Genomic DNA, 16403 nt, shown 5'->3' on the forward strand with positions numbered 1-16403 from the left:
TTATTCTAGATCTTTACTTATCAATCTACTTTCAAGTAATATTATGCCACATCCCATGGCATATAGAAACTTTCCATCTGTATACTTCTATTTCCCCTTTCCTGGAAATACCTTTTGTTTCTATGTAAGTTATAAACTCCACAAAACACTGTTGTTAGTTTTGCTTTAAACAATTATCTTTTAAAGAGTTTTTATATTTACCTATATATTTAACCATTTCTGCTGCTCTTCAATACTTTGTGTGGTTCCAGATTTCCATTATTTGGTATTCTCCATGAAGGATTTCCTTTAACATTTCTTGTGGAATAGGTGGCTGGTAATACATTCTTTTAGCTCTTATATTTCTGAAAAAGCATTTTGCTTTTCATTTTTGAAACATATTTTTACTGGGTATAAAATATAGGTTAACAGGTTATCTTTTTCAGTATACTTTAAAGATTTTGTACACTGTCTTGCGGATTGAACTGTTTTGATGAGAAGTCTGCTGTCATTCTTATACTCATTCCTCAGTATATAATGTGGATTTTTTTCTCTAGCTGCTTTTAAGATTCTTCTCTTTACCTCTGGTGTTAAGCAATTTGATTTTGATGATCATAATGTTCCTTAATGTAGTTTTCATCCTGTTTCCTGCAACTGGAGTTCATTGAGCTTTTTGAATCTATGTGATTATACTTCTCATTAAATTTATAAAATTTTTTATCACTGATTCTTCAAATATCTTTTCTGTCAACCCACTTCTCTCCTTTGGGGACTTCAATTACAGAGTTAGGCCATCCAACACTTCCCACATCTCAATCATGTGCCATTCATTTAATTTTTCAGCCTTTTCTCTTCATGTTTCGTTTTGGATAGTTCTATTGCTGTTTTAAGTTTATTAAATTTTTTCAGCTGTGTCTGATCTGCCATTAATCTCATCCAGTGTATTTTTCATCTCATTGTCATTTTTGTTTCTTGAAGCTTGATTTGGGTCTTTTTTATATTTTCTGTGTCTCTCCTTAACATGTATGTGCCTTGATCTTGTTGAAGCTTTATTTTAAGCTTGTTGGTAGGATCAGAGCAGCCTAAATTTATGGATAACTTCGATCCTCAGGAATTATTTGTCCCTTTCTTACTCTAGCTCGTAAGAATACAAATCATTCCTGGACCTTGGAGAAATGTTCTCCCTGCTCCTTTCCAGTGTTTTTCTCACATACATGCACTGATTAGTAATCAGCTGAAGACACAATAGGAACCTCCTGCAGATCTCCAGAGTTCTTTTATTTCCATAATCTGTCTTGCAAATTCTAGCCATCATGCCCTCCCTACACTGTCTTCAATGCAGGGAGACCTCTAGGCTCACTTTAGGTTCCCCCCCTAACTGCACTATGGCCTGGAAACTCCAGACAGTAAAGTAGGGTAATCATAGGGCTCACCTTCTCTGCCCCATTGTCCTTTGTATTTTCCCCCCACATATTTTGTCTTGATGTTTAGCTATTTACAGTGGACTGCTATGTTAGTGTGCTAGTGCTGCTATAAGAAAGTACTGCAAACTGGTGGCTTAAACAATAGAAATTTATTGTCTCACAATTCTGGAGGCTAGAAATCCAAAATTAAGACGTCAGCAGAGCTGGTTCCATTTGAGGGCTGTAAAAGGAAAGATTTGTTCCAGACCTCTCTCCTTGACTTGCAGAGTCAAGGACTTGACTTGACTTCCATCTTTTCCCTATGTCTCTTCATATCACCTTCTCTTTATGCATATCTATGTCCAAATTTCCCCTTCTTATAAGTCATACTAGATTAGGGCTTTACCTCTGTAAAGACCCTATAATCAGCCCTACAATCAGATGTAATCATTAAACTGATGTCTATGAAAATTGGTTTCGTATAGTGTTTAAGAGTAGGGACACTGGAATCAGAGTGTCTGGGTTTGATTCTAGCTCCAACACTTGCTCGTTCTGTGCCTTAATTTCCTCATCTGTAAAAAGGTAATTACCCTACTCATTTCACAGAGATAGTGTGAAGATACATATATGCTTAGAATAGTACCTGCTATACAATATACCCTCAATAGATGTTAGTTAACACAATGATCAAAATAATCTCATCATAAGAACATGAGTAGCGTTACCTAGACCAACAGAGATCTTGCATGGCCTTGATGAAGGAGATTAGAAAATTTATATACAATGACTACTTCATTTATTAAAATTACTACTTCAGAAATATTATCTTCTTCTAGCTTTCTAAGCTTAAAGTCTTTCCTTATATGGAAAAAAATGTTGCCTGCCATTTCAGTAAACAAAGAATGTTGCCTGCCATTCTGGTAAACAACAAATGTTGCCTATCATCAAGTCATCAGCCACTGCACCTGCCACCAACAGTGCACCCTTAGGGTAAATCAGGATGGAGAAAAACAGGATACTGGCCCTAGAGAGTTAAGATGCCTGTCTAAGGAATAATTTCAGTGAGCCCTGACTCTTGCATTTTCCCATACATAGAAAAGCACTAAAATCATTAACTTGAGATGTCTAGTTTTTTTTATGATTAGCAGTACTCTTTTGATGTTCAACTACATGTTTTGTTTTGTTTTGTTTTTTCCCAGCAAAAACTCCTATAAATCCTGGATCCTCCCTTACCTCTTTGGAACAGCTCCTCAGAGCTATCTGAGAGGCTGTATCCTGGGCTATAGTCCTCAATAAGGCCACTGTATAAAACATAATTCTCAACTTTTACGCTGTGCTTTTCTTTTTTTTTTCAGTTGACACTTAGAGGTCCCCTCTCTCCACATTTTACATATAGCTGCCAAAACTCAGTTTTCTAAAATTCTACTTTGGTTAATTCACTTTTCTGCTTTAGAACCTGTAAAATCTCTACAAATTATCATATTAGAGTCTAGACTCCTTTGTGTGGTTTCTGAAAGCCTCTGAATATCCAGCAGTCTCTTTGTACAACTTCATTTCCCAGTCGCCTTTAGCCTCTTCTTCACTAGGCAGGTTGATATCTCCCATCCTCCCTACAAGACATGCCCATTCCTGGTGCTTTCCTGCCTTTTGTTTAGGCTGGTATCTATCCCTCTTTTCACTTATTTTCCACCCTTTACTTTATAGTGCCTACACATCCTTCACTGTCCATTTCAAATCTTTCCTTCATTTACATTTACATGAATGTTTATAAACATCTACGTGGAATGTGCTGCTCTGGCTGTTAGGGATTCAGGCTCATTTAGAAATAAAGCAAATTCCTGACTGCTTCATTTATCAGAGCTCTCCCTTCTTTGAATCTTTCATAAACTTCCAATAAGTTTCAGCACTTATTTCCACATTACTTTATCTTTTAGTTATTTTTATATTATTTATATATCTATATTTTGTTTTTATATTTTATATTGTTTATATTTTATTTGTTTCATGTCTTCATTCAATATATATATTTCTTGTGCAATTACTCTATACTAGATAGACTGCTAATGATACAGTGGTAAACAAGACAGACACAGTCCCTCATGGAACTAAAAGTCTAGTAGAGAAAATAGACACTGAATAAGGAATTACAAAGGTAGTGAGTATTACACATAGAATGTGTGTTATTAAATAAAGCCTATCTGAAATAAATATGTGAAAAAATGAAAGCCTATCTGAGAAAATACCATTTAAATTGAAACCTGAAAATTGAGTATGGGTTATGCAAATGAAGAGTAGGGGAAGTATGCAACAATAAGAAAATAGCTTGTGCAAAGGCTATAAACAAAAGAAAACACAGTTCAGGGAGTGATAAGAAAAACTAAAGGTACAAATAAAGAAAAATGAATGAGAGGAAAAGTGGAATATTGTGGTGACTAAATGAAATAATGTATAAGAAATTATTTTTCAACTATTAGACACAAGACAATTCAACTGTCCAAGATCATGAGAAATAAAATTACACTGAGTTAAAACAAAAATTGAATTAGAAGGGAAGTCAGTCTGCTAAATCAAGTAAGAAAAATAAGTGACATATAATTGGTAAACTTTATTGAAAATTAAATGTAATAAGTGACAAGAAATACAGTTACTGTTTTTGAACAAAGATTTCTGAACCTGCACAACCATAAACCTAGGAGGCAGAATTCAGATAAAGACAGATAATATGAATGGCAGCTGTTGTCATGAATGTCCTCAGTCAAGTACTGAAATAATTATGGGGGCCTCATAGCTTTTACAAATATACTTGTATAAACAGATCTAATTACCAAACACAAAGTACCATCTTGGAAACACCAAGGACAGCAATGTATGTTATCCACTTGACATCTGATCAGCTCACTTCTGGACAATAAGCTCCCAGAAGGCAAGCATAATGTCTGATTCATCTTTGTATCATATCACGGAATATATTTAATAGACGTTTGTGAAATAGATAATACACTTCAAATATGGGAAATAAAACAAGTTTTCAAAGCATAGCCTCCTTTAAAAACTAGGGCATAAATTACATAAAAATAGTTCTCTTTAAAGATTTGACTCTAGTTTAGCATGGTTCCAAGGTAGGACTATCTAATAGCTAATTGTATCCCAGAAAAAATTAAGCATACATTCTAACTACTATTTTCTAGTGTCCTGAAAAAAGCCATCAGACAGAAAGCCACAGGGTAAATGTTTTCTTCAAATAGGTCATTCCCACATAATAATACTGAGCCCTGAGCTTAAAAGTCCAGTAAGACATTTCTGTGATTTTAAGTGTATATCAAGTATAAAATGTTTATTGAATGTACAAATGAGTAAGTGAATAAATGGCTGAATGGGAAAGGAAAAAAGAAAGGAAGAAAAGGAAGAAAGAGAAGGAGGGAAGAAGTTATTTTATACCAAGATATGGTGGAAGAAGTAACTGTGGAGTTATCACCCTGTCTAATAAAACAACAAATTTTAACATTATATCAAACTAAGTTTTAAATTTTCTATTTTAAATCACAATGATTACTATCCAACACTTCAGAACCCATTTTAAGAAATTTTTAAATTCAAGTACTACTTCACATGGCAAATAGGCAAGAACAGTTATTACATAATTCTGTTAATGTATGTGTAGTATGCGCAATTTCATTTTAGTTACAAAATACAGCTTAATTCAAGATGTAATCATTTGCTTTCAAAAACTTATTTAAAAATAATTTTGGGACTTATAGGTGAGCTATGATTAAACATTAAGTATAGTTAAAAGTAATACATACTTATAGAAAGAGGGAAAAATACAAGATCCCACCACTAATAAATATTATAAAGTTAATTTTATACCTCAATCAAAAAGCAAATCTGTCACTGATTGTCGGCATCAAAAGGTCAAAACACAACAAATGACACAAGCAAAGACTAAATAAATCACAAATTTAACATTTTGTCTTTCTGTTATGGAATTCCCTATCACTGATCTAACTCATATAATATTATGAACTGATTTCACTGCCGATTAACTAAAAATTTACATGTAATCATGTATTTCTCATCTTAATTTATGATATTCAATTATGAAAAATTCATGGGAAATCTTACCTCATTGTATCTGTTGCTGGGAATTTTGATGCTGGTTTTCCGAACTTCCATATCAACCACCAAACCTTGAACTACTGGCAATGTATACTGGTAATTTCTAAAGTCCTGGGCAAAAGCAGATTGAAGTGGAAGAAAGAATTCATCAACAGCAGGATTTAATTTATAGTAATAAAATTAGCATAAATAAAAAGAATGTCAAAATTAAAAGATCTCATTCATTTAAATAATAAGAAAATGTATAATGAAAGCCCCATTGTGTATATTCTACTCTCTGATTAGCCTGTAAACTCTTACAAAGAAGCAGACTAAAAAGTTTCATATACCCTTTATATACAATATTAAACAAATATTTGAATGTTTATCCCTGCTTTGTCACCACCTAACATTTTCTGTATTTATTTAACTATCTCCTCCCTCTAAGGTAAGCTCCAATAGGGTAGGGATGCTCACTTGTTTTGTTCTTGTTATATCCCAAATGCCTGGAACATCCTGGGGACTAAATGAATACCTGTAGAGTAAAACATGCACGCATATATACACCACATCTAGTATGGCTGAAGCAAAATGAGCAAGAATGGTAGGAGATAAGGGCAAAGTGATAGCACGCAGCTAGATTTCATAGGGTCTGGTAGGTCACCACAAGGACCTTTGCCTTAACTTTTAGAAGGCTTTCGACCTATTTTAACGGATCTCTCTGACTTTCTCTGTAAAGAATAGATGGAAAGGGAACAAGAATAGAAGAAAGGATATCAGATAAGCATAATAAAAATAATCCAGGCAAAAGACAGTGATAACTTGGACCAAGATGTTAACAGTTCAAAAGATTGTGAGAAGTTATCAAACTCTAGATATATTTTGAAAGGGAAAAAGGACAATATTTGCCCTTAGGTTGGATGTGGAATGTGAAAAAAAAAAAAAAGAGATGATTCTGAATTTCATGGCCTGGGCAAGTTGAAGACAGGAACTGCCATTTACTGAGATGTAGAATATGATGGGAAGGGGAAGTCAGAAGACTGCAGGAGAAGAACCAAGAAAGAATGGTGTCCTGGAAGCTAAGAAAAGAAAATGTATAGATATTAGTAAGTTGCTGGATGGAACTGTGTGAAAATTATCTTCTGATTGCTTCTATTCACTCAGGGAAATTGGGGCTAAGCCATCAGCTGAAACTGAGGAAAGGAGAGGAGGCACTGGAAATTTGAGAAGAGATCCCATGCAAATAGTCACCTAGGGGAGTAGGAATGTATTATGGACCAGGAAGGACTGCCAGGTAGGTCCAAGAGCTTCCTTAATGGTATTGGTCATGAATCTAAAATGAGACCGGTGAGTATGCTACTCTTTTTGTCTTCACTCATATTTAAGTTTGGATGTAAGTTACGAATGAAGGAAGAATTAGATCCAACCAGGTATAATCAATTGACTTTTGATAAAGGTGCAAAGGCAAGTAAATGACAAATGATACTGAAATGAATGGACATACAAATGGGAAAAAAAAGAACTTCAAACAATGCCTAACAATCATAAAGATTAACTAAAAATGGATCACTGACCTAAATATAAAACATAAAACTACAAACTTTTTAGAAGAAAACATGGAGGAAAATGTTTGTGATATAAGTTTCAGTCAAAAAGTTCTTAGATATGATATAAAAAGAACACTCCATAAAAAAATTAATAAACTGGACTTCAACAAAATTAAAAACTTTTGTTCTGTTAAAGACACTGTTAAGAGAATGAAAAGATAAATTACAGACTGGGAGAAAATATTTTTAAATGATACAAATCTACCAAAGGACTTACATTCAGAATAGATGAAATACTCTCAAAACTCAACAATAAGAAAACAACAACCATATTTTAAAAATATGAACAGTTGAAAAAATTTGAACATTCACTAAAGATATAAAGAGGACAAAATAAGCAAATGAAAGATGCTCTAAATCATTCATCACAGGAAATATACAAAATAAAATCACAAAAATTAAAACCACTAGACTCCTGTTAGAATGGCAAAAATTAAAAACCAAAAAGGAGAAATAATAAGTGCTGGCCAAAAAAAAAGGATCCTTATACCTGATGAATGCAAAATACTGCAGGCATTTTGGAAAACAATTTCAGTTCCTTATAATGTTAAACATACAATATGGCTCAACTATCCCACTCCCAGAGAAATGAAAACTAAATATTCACACAAAATTTAATACATGGATGTTTATAGCAGCTTTATTCCCAGTCGCCAGAAACTAGAAACCCAGATATGCATCAACAGGTGAATGAATAAACTGTAGTTCAAACATACAATACAACACTACTCAGCAATAAAAATGAATGACCTATTGATACTGAAAGGTACCAGAATATACTACTCCTAAATATGCCTCGTGTTAATCAGTCTTTGGCCAGTCTAATTTAGAGGGCCCCAGCTGAAGAACCTGAGATGAGTAGAAGAAAAAGATTTTATTTCCCTCCCAACAATACATACAACAACACAGGTTAATCTCAAATGCATTATGATATGTAAAAGAAGCCAGATTAAGAAGGCTACATGCTGTATAATTTCCATTATAGGACAGTCTGAAAAAACTAAAACTATAGGGACAAAGGATCAATGGTTACCAGACATTACAGGTGCACCAGCAAATTTTCTGGTGATGGAATTGTTCTGTATCTTGATTGTGACAGTGGTAGTAACATAACTGTATACATTGTCAAAACTCTTAGAATGTACTCCAAAAAAGGTGGATTTTACCATACATAAATTTTAAAAAAATTTTTTAAAGAAAGAGGTAGATTTAATCAGGGTTTACTTTTTCCCAGGCTACCACAACACAGGGTAAAAGCGAAAAAAGAACTAGAATTATGTAAAAAAGTGATTTTAATGATGAAACCATGGACTCTTAATGTAGATAAACAGAAAAGCCGGAGGAGTGAGAAACAGTGAAAAGGTGTTGAAATCAATAGGTTGTAAATCCTGGTAAACTAGGGAGAAAGTGATGATGTAGAGTGAGATGCTTCAGTAGATAATCCAATAAATATTTGTAAAAATGAATTGAGATAGGCCATAAAAACCTTAGGCTGCTGTTGCTTGATTACAGGATAAATATCTCCTTTTCATTCCAAAATAGATTACAATCTGAAAGAAAAACTATCTTGTCAAAAATGTGACTAAAAACTAAAGTTACCAAGGAGGGACAAAGGGATGGGGGTTGGAATAGAAGAATAGAGAGAGATATCTTATAGATTAAAATATAATTTAAAAAATTTCACTACTGGCCAAGATGGAGAAAAGGGGACTGGATTTAGCCTCCTGCCTTAAACGACCAAAATTTGCACAAAACACATGGAACAATGATTTCCAAGACACCAAATTTCAGACAACAAAGGACAGTGGTCCTTGAAAGACAGGAAACAAACAAGATGAGCTCTATGACTGCCCAGGTTATGCTTTAGGAGAGTTTCCAAGCTCAGATGCAGGAAGCGGGAACCCAGGCAGAGGCTGGCAGACTTCCTGAGTTGAGGAGACAAAACTGAAAATCGAGAAAAAATTCAAGGTAGTTAGAGTTCACAGGACAGAGAGGAGAAAACTGCAGAGAGAGAACTCCAAAGGTTCACAGAGGGTCGCATCAGAACAGCAGTGTTCTGATTAGCAAATGTGTGTGAGGATACTTCTTGAGGCTAGTGAAAGAAATGCCTGAAATGATTACTGGGAGCATTATGTGATACACAGGTCTGGGAATAGTGCCTATTCCCAAAACCCAGATAGAAAAAGCTCATAATTCATGGGCACTGGGTAAAGTATTACTGTATAATAAAGAATTTGGCTGACCTCTGCCCCTGGTTCCTGGGAGGTAACCTCTAAACCCGTGGAATTTCCTGAGTGATATGAGTGCCTTTGTTATTCCTGGCAGACTCTGAGAGTCTATGTCAGTTTGATGACACTGATGCTAAAAGGATAACTCGGGGTGGCGGCTGGCCATTTCAGAAACATCAACCATGTGATGAGAGGCTGGGGCTCTGAGGCACGTGATATCAGCCTGACTTCTGCAGAGTGCCGAAGCGGGGCTGGAGACTGAGTTCAATCACACAGCCAGTGATTCAATCAATCAGGCCTCGTAAGGAAACTCCAATAAAACCTCAGGGCACAGATGCTTAGGAGCTCATGCCGTATGTATTGTTACACATCAACGTATGCGGAAAGTGACATGTTCCTGAAGACACAGAAGCTTCTTGTTTGGAACCCTCCCAGACCTTGCACTATGTGTCTCTTCTATCGGCTGCTCCTGATTTATATCTCCTTTGTTATAATAAAACTGTATCATAAGTACAGTTGACCCCTGAATAACATGGGGGTTGGGGCGTCAACCCCTGCACAGTTGGAAATCCATGTATAACATTACATTCAGCTCTCTGAAGTGCAGTTCTGTATCTGCAGATTCAACTAACCATGGACTGTGTAGTACATATTTATTGAAAAAAATCCACATATAAGTGGATCTGAGCAGTTCAAGCCCATGGTGTTTAAGGGTCAACTGCATAGTACTTTGCTGAGTTCTGTGAATCATTCTAGTGAATTATCAACCCTGACGGGTTAGTGGGATCTCCCACACTTGTATCTAGTTAGTCAGAACTGTGGGAGGTCTGGGGACCCCTGAACTTGCAGCTAGCATCTGAAGTAATGGCAGTCTTGTGAAGGACTGTGCTTAATCTGTGAAGTTTGGCTTAATTCCAGACAACACCAAAAGTCATTACAAATATAGCTGAGCTCTGAACAATGTGGGGGTTAGGGGCACTGACCCCCTCTGTGCAGTCAAAAATCCATGTATAAATTATAGTCGGCCCTCCATATCCGTGGTTCTGCATTGGAGGATTTAACCAAGAATGGCTCATGTAGTACTGTAGTATTTACTGTTGAAAAAAAATCCACGTATAAGTGGACCCTCACGGTTCAAACCAGCGTTGTTCAAGGGTCAGCTGTACTCAGAAGGGTTTTGCCTTAGTAGTGGGGAATAATCAGCCCTATACTAAACAAGACTTTGGTTCCACCTTACAAATCTTAAAAGCAAGACTCAAAAGGATCAACCTATTTTTTAGATAAATTAACTGTGTTATTTGTAACCAAACTCAAGAATTTTTATAGGAACATAAAAATACCTGGCATCCAACAAGGTAAAATCACAATATCTGTCATCCAATAAAAAATTTTAAAAATACCAAGGATGCAAAGAAGCAGGAAAATACAACTCAAAATGCGGGGGTTGGGGGGGGGGAATCAATCAATGGCAACTGAGTCAGAACTGAAACACATGTTAGAATTACCAAACAAGGACATTATAATACTTATTATAATTATATTCCAGATGTTTAAAAAGTTAAGTACAGGCACAGAAGATATAGAAAAAGACCCAAGTCAAACTTCTAGAGATGAAAATTACAATGGCTGAAATTACAGGAAAAAAGAAAAAGGATGGAATCAATGGCAGTTTAAGTACTGCAAAATAAAAGATTACTACAATGAGGTATCACCTCACACCAGTCAGAATGGCCGTCATCAAAAAATCTACAAACAATAAATGTTGGAGAGGGTGTGGAGAAAAGGGAACCCTCTTGCACTGTTGGTGGGAATGTAAATTGATACAGCCACTATGGAGAACAGTATGGAGGTTCCTTAAAAAACTAAAACTAGAACTACCATATGACCCAGCAATCCCACTACTGGGCATATACCCTGAGAAAACCATAATTCAAAAAGAGTCATGTATCACAATGTTCATTGCAGCACTATTTACAATAGCCAGGACACGGAAGCAACCTAAGTGTCCATCAACAGATGAATGGATAAAGAAGATGTGGCACATATATACAATGGAATATTACTCAGCCATAAAAAGAAACAAAATTGAGTTATTTGTAGTGAGGCGGATGGACCTAGAGTCTGTCATACAGAGTGAAGTAAGTCAGAAAGAGAAAAACAAATACTGTATGCTAACACATATATATGGAATCTAAAAAAAAATGGTTCTGAAGAACCTAGGGGCAGGACAGGAATAAAGATGCAGACATAGAGAATGGACTTGAGGACACGGGGAGGGGGAAGGGTAAGCTGGGACGAAGTGAGAGTGGCATGGACATATATACACTACCAAATGTAAAACAGATAGCTAGTGGGAAGCAGCCACATAGCACAGGGAGATCAGCTCGGTGCTTTGTGACCACCTAGAGGGGTGGGATAGGGAGGGTGGGAGGGAGATGCAAGAGGGAGGAGATATGGGGTTATATATATATATAGCTGATTCACTTTGTTATAAAACAGAAACTAACACACCATTGTAAAGCAATTATACTCCAATAAAGATGTTAAAAAAAAAATTAAAAAGTTCTAACTCAGAAAAAAGTAAATAAAAATAAAAGATTAGTGAACTTGAGGACACAGCAATAAAAAAAACCTATCCAAAATGAACACACAGAGGGAAAAAAAACACTGAAAAAGAAATAAAGAGAGCATTAGTGAGCTGTGAAACAATTTCAAGCAGGCTAATAAGTCTATTAACAATGGAATCCCTGAAGGAGAGGAGGGGTGGACAGAAAAATTATTTGATGAAAACTATAAACCCACAGATCTAAGAAGCTCAGAAAACCCCAGCACAAGAAACATGGAAAAAACTATACCAAGGCACATAATCAAATGGCTCAAAAATAGTGATAAAAAGAAAAATTTCAAAGCGAAGAGAGAAGGATAAAACATTATGTAGATAGGAACAAAGGAGGGAATACATATTTCTCATCTGAAAAAATGCAAACTGGAAGGCAATAGAGCAAATCTTTAAAATTCTCAAAGAATTAAACTGTCAGCCTAGAATTCTACATCCAGCAAGAGTATCTTTCAAATACAAAGGACATTGTTAGAAATACAGATGCTAAAAGAATTCACCACCAGCCAATCCACACTATAAGAAACATTACAGGAAATCTTTCAGGTAGAAGGACAATGACACCAGATGGAAATACAGATTTATACAAAGGAATGAAAAGCACTGGAAATGGCAACTACATGGGTAAACCTACAAGAAGCTTTCTTATTGTTTACATCTCTTTAAAAGATAACTGGAACTATAACTACAATCGCATGACAGAGTGAGGAAATAGGTCCCCCAAAAGCAACTAAACAGTTGGGTAGATTTATTAAAAAAACAAAACAAACAAACAAAAAAACCATTTCAGTGCCCTGGAATTAGACCAAAGACATACAATACACTGAGATGTGTTCATTCATAAAAACTACTGAACTTCAAGTAAGAAGAATAGAGTTGAATCTGTGATTTTCTTGCCTGGGGCTGCCTTTAGCCCTGTTCATAGTTCAGCCAGGGCAAGGTAGTTTGTGAAAACAATAAGCTTTGCTGCTTGAAGGATCTTGCTTGATTTGGAGTGTCTCAGTTAAAGTGGTAATCTCAGTGGCTAGTGAAAAGGACCAGTGGCTCTGTTAGCCTGAGGTTGCTAGCCTATTTGGAGCAAGTAATGAGCAGGCAGACTAGCCAGAGATTTAACAAGAAGTTCTGGGAATGAGACAGACATAGGGAACTTCATAAACTCTCCAAATACCCAGGACTGACCTTAGTCTGTGCACATGTGCAGCAGTGACTTTAATGGGCCCAAGCCAACCAACCTTCTTGGTCAACAGGGTTAGAGCCCGTGCATGTGCAGAGGAGACATGAGCGAGTCCAGCAGAAAAGAAAAGAATGACGTTTGAATCCCAGTCCATGCAGATCCATCAAGAAAGTATAGATGCCTTACTGGCTAGAGGTATTTGAACACAATCTCTGACCAATCTTTGGCAAAAGAGTAAGCTACACAGACACAGGGGACACCACCAGGATGCCAGGCTTAAAATTAAAACACGACGTAATGCTGGGTGCTTTAAGTATAACTACTCCTCACAATAATCCTGCAAGGTCACTTAGTTAGTGTATAACCAAGAGCCAGAATCCTGTACTATTTCATTCCAAACCTCCATATACTTTCCAAAGAATATACATGTTCTGTTCTTTTCCTATAGCATAAATCTTCACCTACATGAAGAAGCAGGGTATTAACAAAATAATAAAATCCTTCTCTTCCTTCTCATGCAAACCCCAGTAAGGAAAAAGAAAATAAAAATTCCCAACTTACTGCAAGAAGATTCATGATGGTATGCCCCGTCTCTCCAAACAATGGCTTCCGAAATCTGACACTGAACAGTGGGCAAGGATAAACTATGGAAATGAGAAATGATCAGACTAAGTTTGGCAGCTTAAAATTTTGGTAAAAGAGACATCATGTTTCATAGAGTTCTCAAAATATAATAGTAATGACTCATTAGAGCATAAAATTTAGGGCTCAGAAAGTATTTACCATAACAGCATCACAGACAAATTTGGAGCCTTCTACAAACCACACCAGTCTTTTGATGCAGCTGTTTCAAAAATGAACTACATGTCTTAAGAAGCACTCTTTCCCAAACTGGATTAATATATTCCAGGAAACAAGTATCTCCTGATTCCTCTGTGCTCAGGAAGTCTAAAGGAGTTCACTCTTACACATTTCTGACTCAGGACCCTCCTTAGACAAGCCAAACACCAGGTGATCCTATTAGCTGGCTCACTCCTCGAACTTTACGGTTTAAACTGCCTGTACAACACAGGAAAATACAAATGTTTTTCCTCTGCACACAATCCTTTCCTTTCCCTACTTCATTTAGCTGATTCATATGCTTCTTTCACAGTTCAGTCCAGAGGTACCTTGGTCCTTCATTCTTGGTGAAGTTAGAGCCCATCTTTGAACTCCCAAAGAACTCTGTTAACTTTGAACATGTGTTTTGACATAATATACTACTATAATTATGATTTCTATGTCTTCCTTACAAAGGTTCCCAAGAGCCTATAACCACGTCTCAGCCATTTCTGAATTCCGGATTTATTACACATGGTAGGCCTTTATTAAATTCTTGTTGAATGAATGAATAAGTGAAAGACTGAAGGTGACCTGCTGAAAACATATAATACACTGTTTTATGTTTTATAAAATAATTTTTAATTATCTCATTTGATCCTCTTAATAATACCATGCAATATAAAAGGCAAGTATTATTATCTCCAGTTGCAAAGGAAACTGACAATCAGACAACTTGAATGACTTCACCCAAAGTTACAGAGCTAGTTAAGTGGCAGAGTTAAGAACTTTATTCAAGTGGTCTGATTCCTAGACCAGGGCAACCTTGATTAGGAAAAGATATAAAGTTTAAAATAAAGCTTGCACGGGACTTCCCTGGTGGTCCAGTGGTTAAGAATCTGCCTTCCAATGCAGGGGATGCAGGTTCAATCCCTGGTCAGGGAACTAAGATTCCACATGCTAGCGGGGCAACTAGCCTGCACGCTGCAAGTACTGAGCCCGCGTGCCTCAACTACAGAGCCCACACGCTCTGGAGCCCATGTGCCACAACTACTGAGCCCGCGCACTCTGGAGCCTGCTCGCCACAACTAGACAGAAGCCTGTGTGCTGCAAAGAAAGATCCCGCGTGCTGCAACTAAAGACACAACACAGCCAGAAATAAATAAATAAATAAAATAATAATAAAATAAAGCTTGCATTTAGGCCTTAATGTCTTTAAAAACAATCACAGCTTAGTTGCACTGCTACGGCCATGGGCAAGGAGGCTCTTTTGTTGCTTACTTTACCAGCTGAGAGTGATCTCTATACCACTAGCTTCCAGTATCTGTTACATTATATAAAATATAATTTGTCATAACTATTTTCCAACCAAGTGACAAAAAATATACTTACCATATATAGATACTATAAAAAATAAAGTTACTTAAGTTGATATTCATTTTTTCTGAAGATGATCATGTATCTATCAATTAACCTATAAAACCAGTAAGTTTACAAGGCAATAATGTTATTTTGAGTTCTTCCCATTATAGCCAAAATAAGTAGAGACACTGGCCAAATTTAGCTTAGCTATTTCAAAAGAATACTCCCGTTTAATTGTATCACCATGGGGCTCTCTGAATATCTCAAGTCTGTTTAGTCATTATGTCTTGGTCATATGGCTTAGAAGAGAGTATTTTATACTTACGTCGATATTCGGCTCCAAGTCTCAACATTAGTCGGATGGGAAACACTTTAGCCCAAGGAGTTTCCCATTTCTGGATGAGAATCCCAAACAAGTAAGGTGGGGTTGGGAGTACTAGGTCTTGCAGTGACTGGTAAGTAGATGTCACATATAAGAATCCGCCATGTTCTTTACTGCCAAGGAAACTTTGACTGAAGAAGGAATGTCCCAAGTTGCCTACAACATTCCCTAAAACAAAAAAGTACATTAATTACCATCAATAAATCAATCATATTTTTTATAATCATTATTATCAGCACTGGGCCAGACACTACCAAACAATAATTCCCAACCTTTCACTATGAAAGACACATATATTTATAAAGTTGTTTTTAAATAAATGGCATTTGTTAAATGAAAATTTGTTTTCCAATTTTATCAGGGCTTCTGGTGAGCATAAAATACCTTGTATTATCACACTCTAGTTTGTCTGGCTAAAAGCCAAAAATATTGATGCCTTCCTTTAGACTAAACTTACTGTATGAATTACTTTAGAGGTCTCAGTATAAAAATTATTGCCTTAAATGTCACAAAAAAAATGTTAAGATTAGGTACCTGCTCTCAAGAGCTTACAATCCCATTGAGTAAATAAATTCAATTCATGAACATAACGAATTAAGACATTAAGTACAGCTATATATGAGATATTAAGGGAGGAAAATTTATGGAGAAAGTAGTAACACAGACAGGATTTATTCTATTTTTGTTTGAGACAAATATGAAACATAAACAACTTAGGGTTTATTTAAATTCATATT

At 36.0% G+C, this 16403-nt stretch overlaps 1 protein-coding gene across 4 annotated transcripts in view; it reads right to left on the reverse strand.

Annotated features, from left to right (window-relative positions):
• The window catches only part of ZFYVE9 (zinc finger FYVE-type containing 9), a 185743-nt gene that overhangs the window by 33489 nt on the left and 135851 nt on the right, over nt 1-16403 (reverse strand). For all 4 annotated transcript variants that reach the window (XM_061184220.1, XM_061184219.1, XM_061184218.1 and 1 more), the window contains 3 exons: nt 15610-15834; nt 13665-13747; nt 5505-5609 (listed from right to left, as the gene is read on the reverse strand). In XM_061184220.1, the coding sequence (XP_061040203.1) occupies nt 5505-5609; nt 13665-13747; nt 15610-15834 (413 nt within the window). The remainder of the gene's footprint in view (nt 1-5504; nt 5610-13664; nt 13748-15609; nt 15835-16403) is intronic.

Source organism: Eubalaena glacialis, chromosome 3 (genome assembly GCF_028564815.1).
Source record: "Eubalaena glacialis isolate mEubGla1 chromosome 3, mEubGla1.1.hap2.+ XY, whole genome shotgun sequence".
NCBI lineage: Eukaryota > Metazoa > Chordata > Mammalia > Artiodactyla > Balaenidae > Eubalaena > Eubalaena glacialis.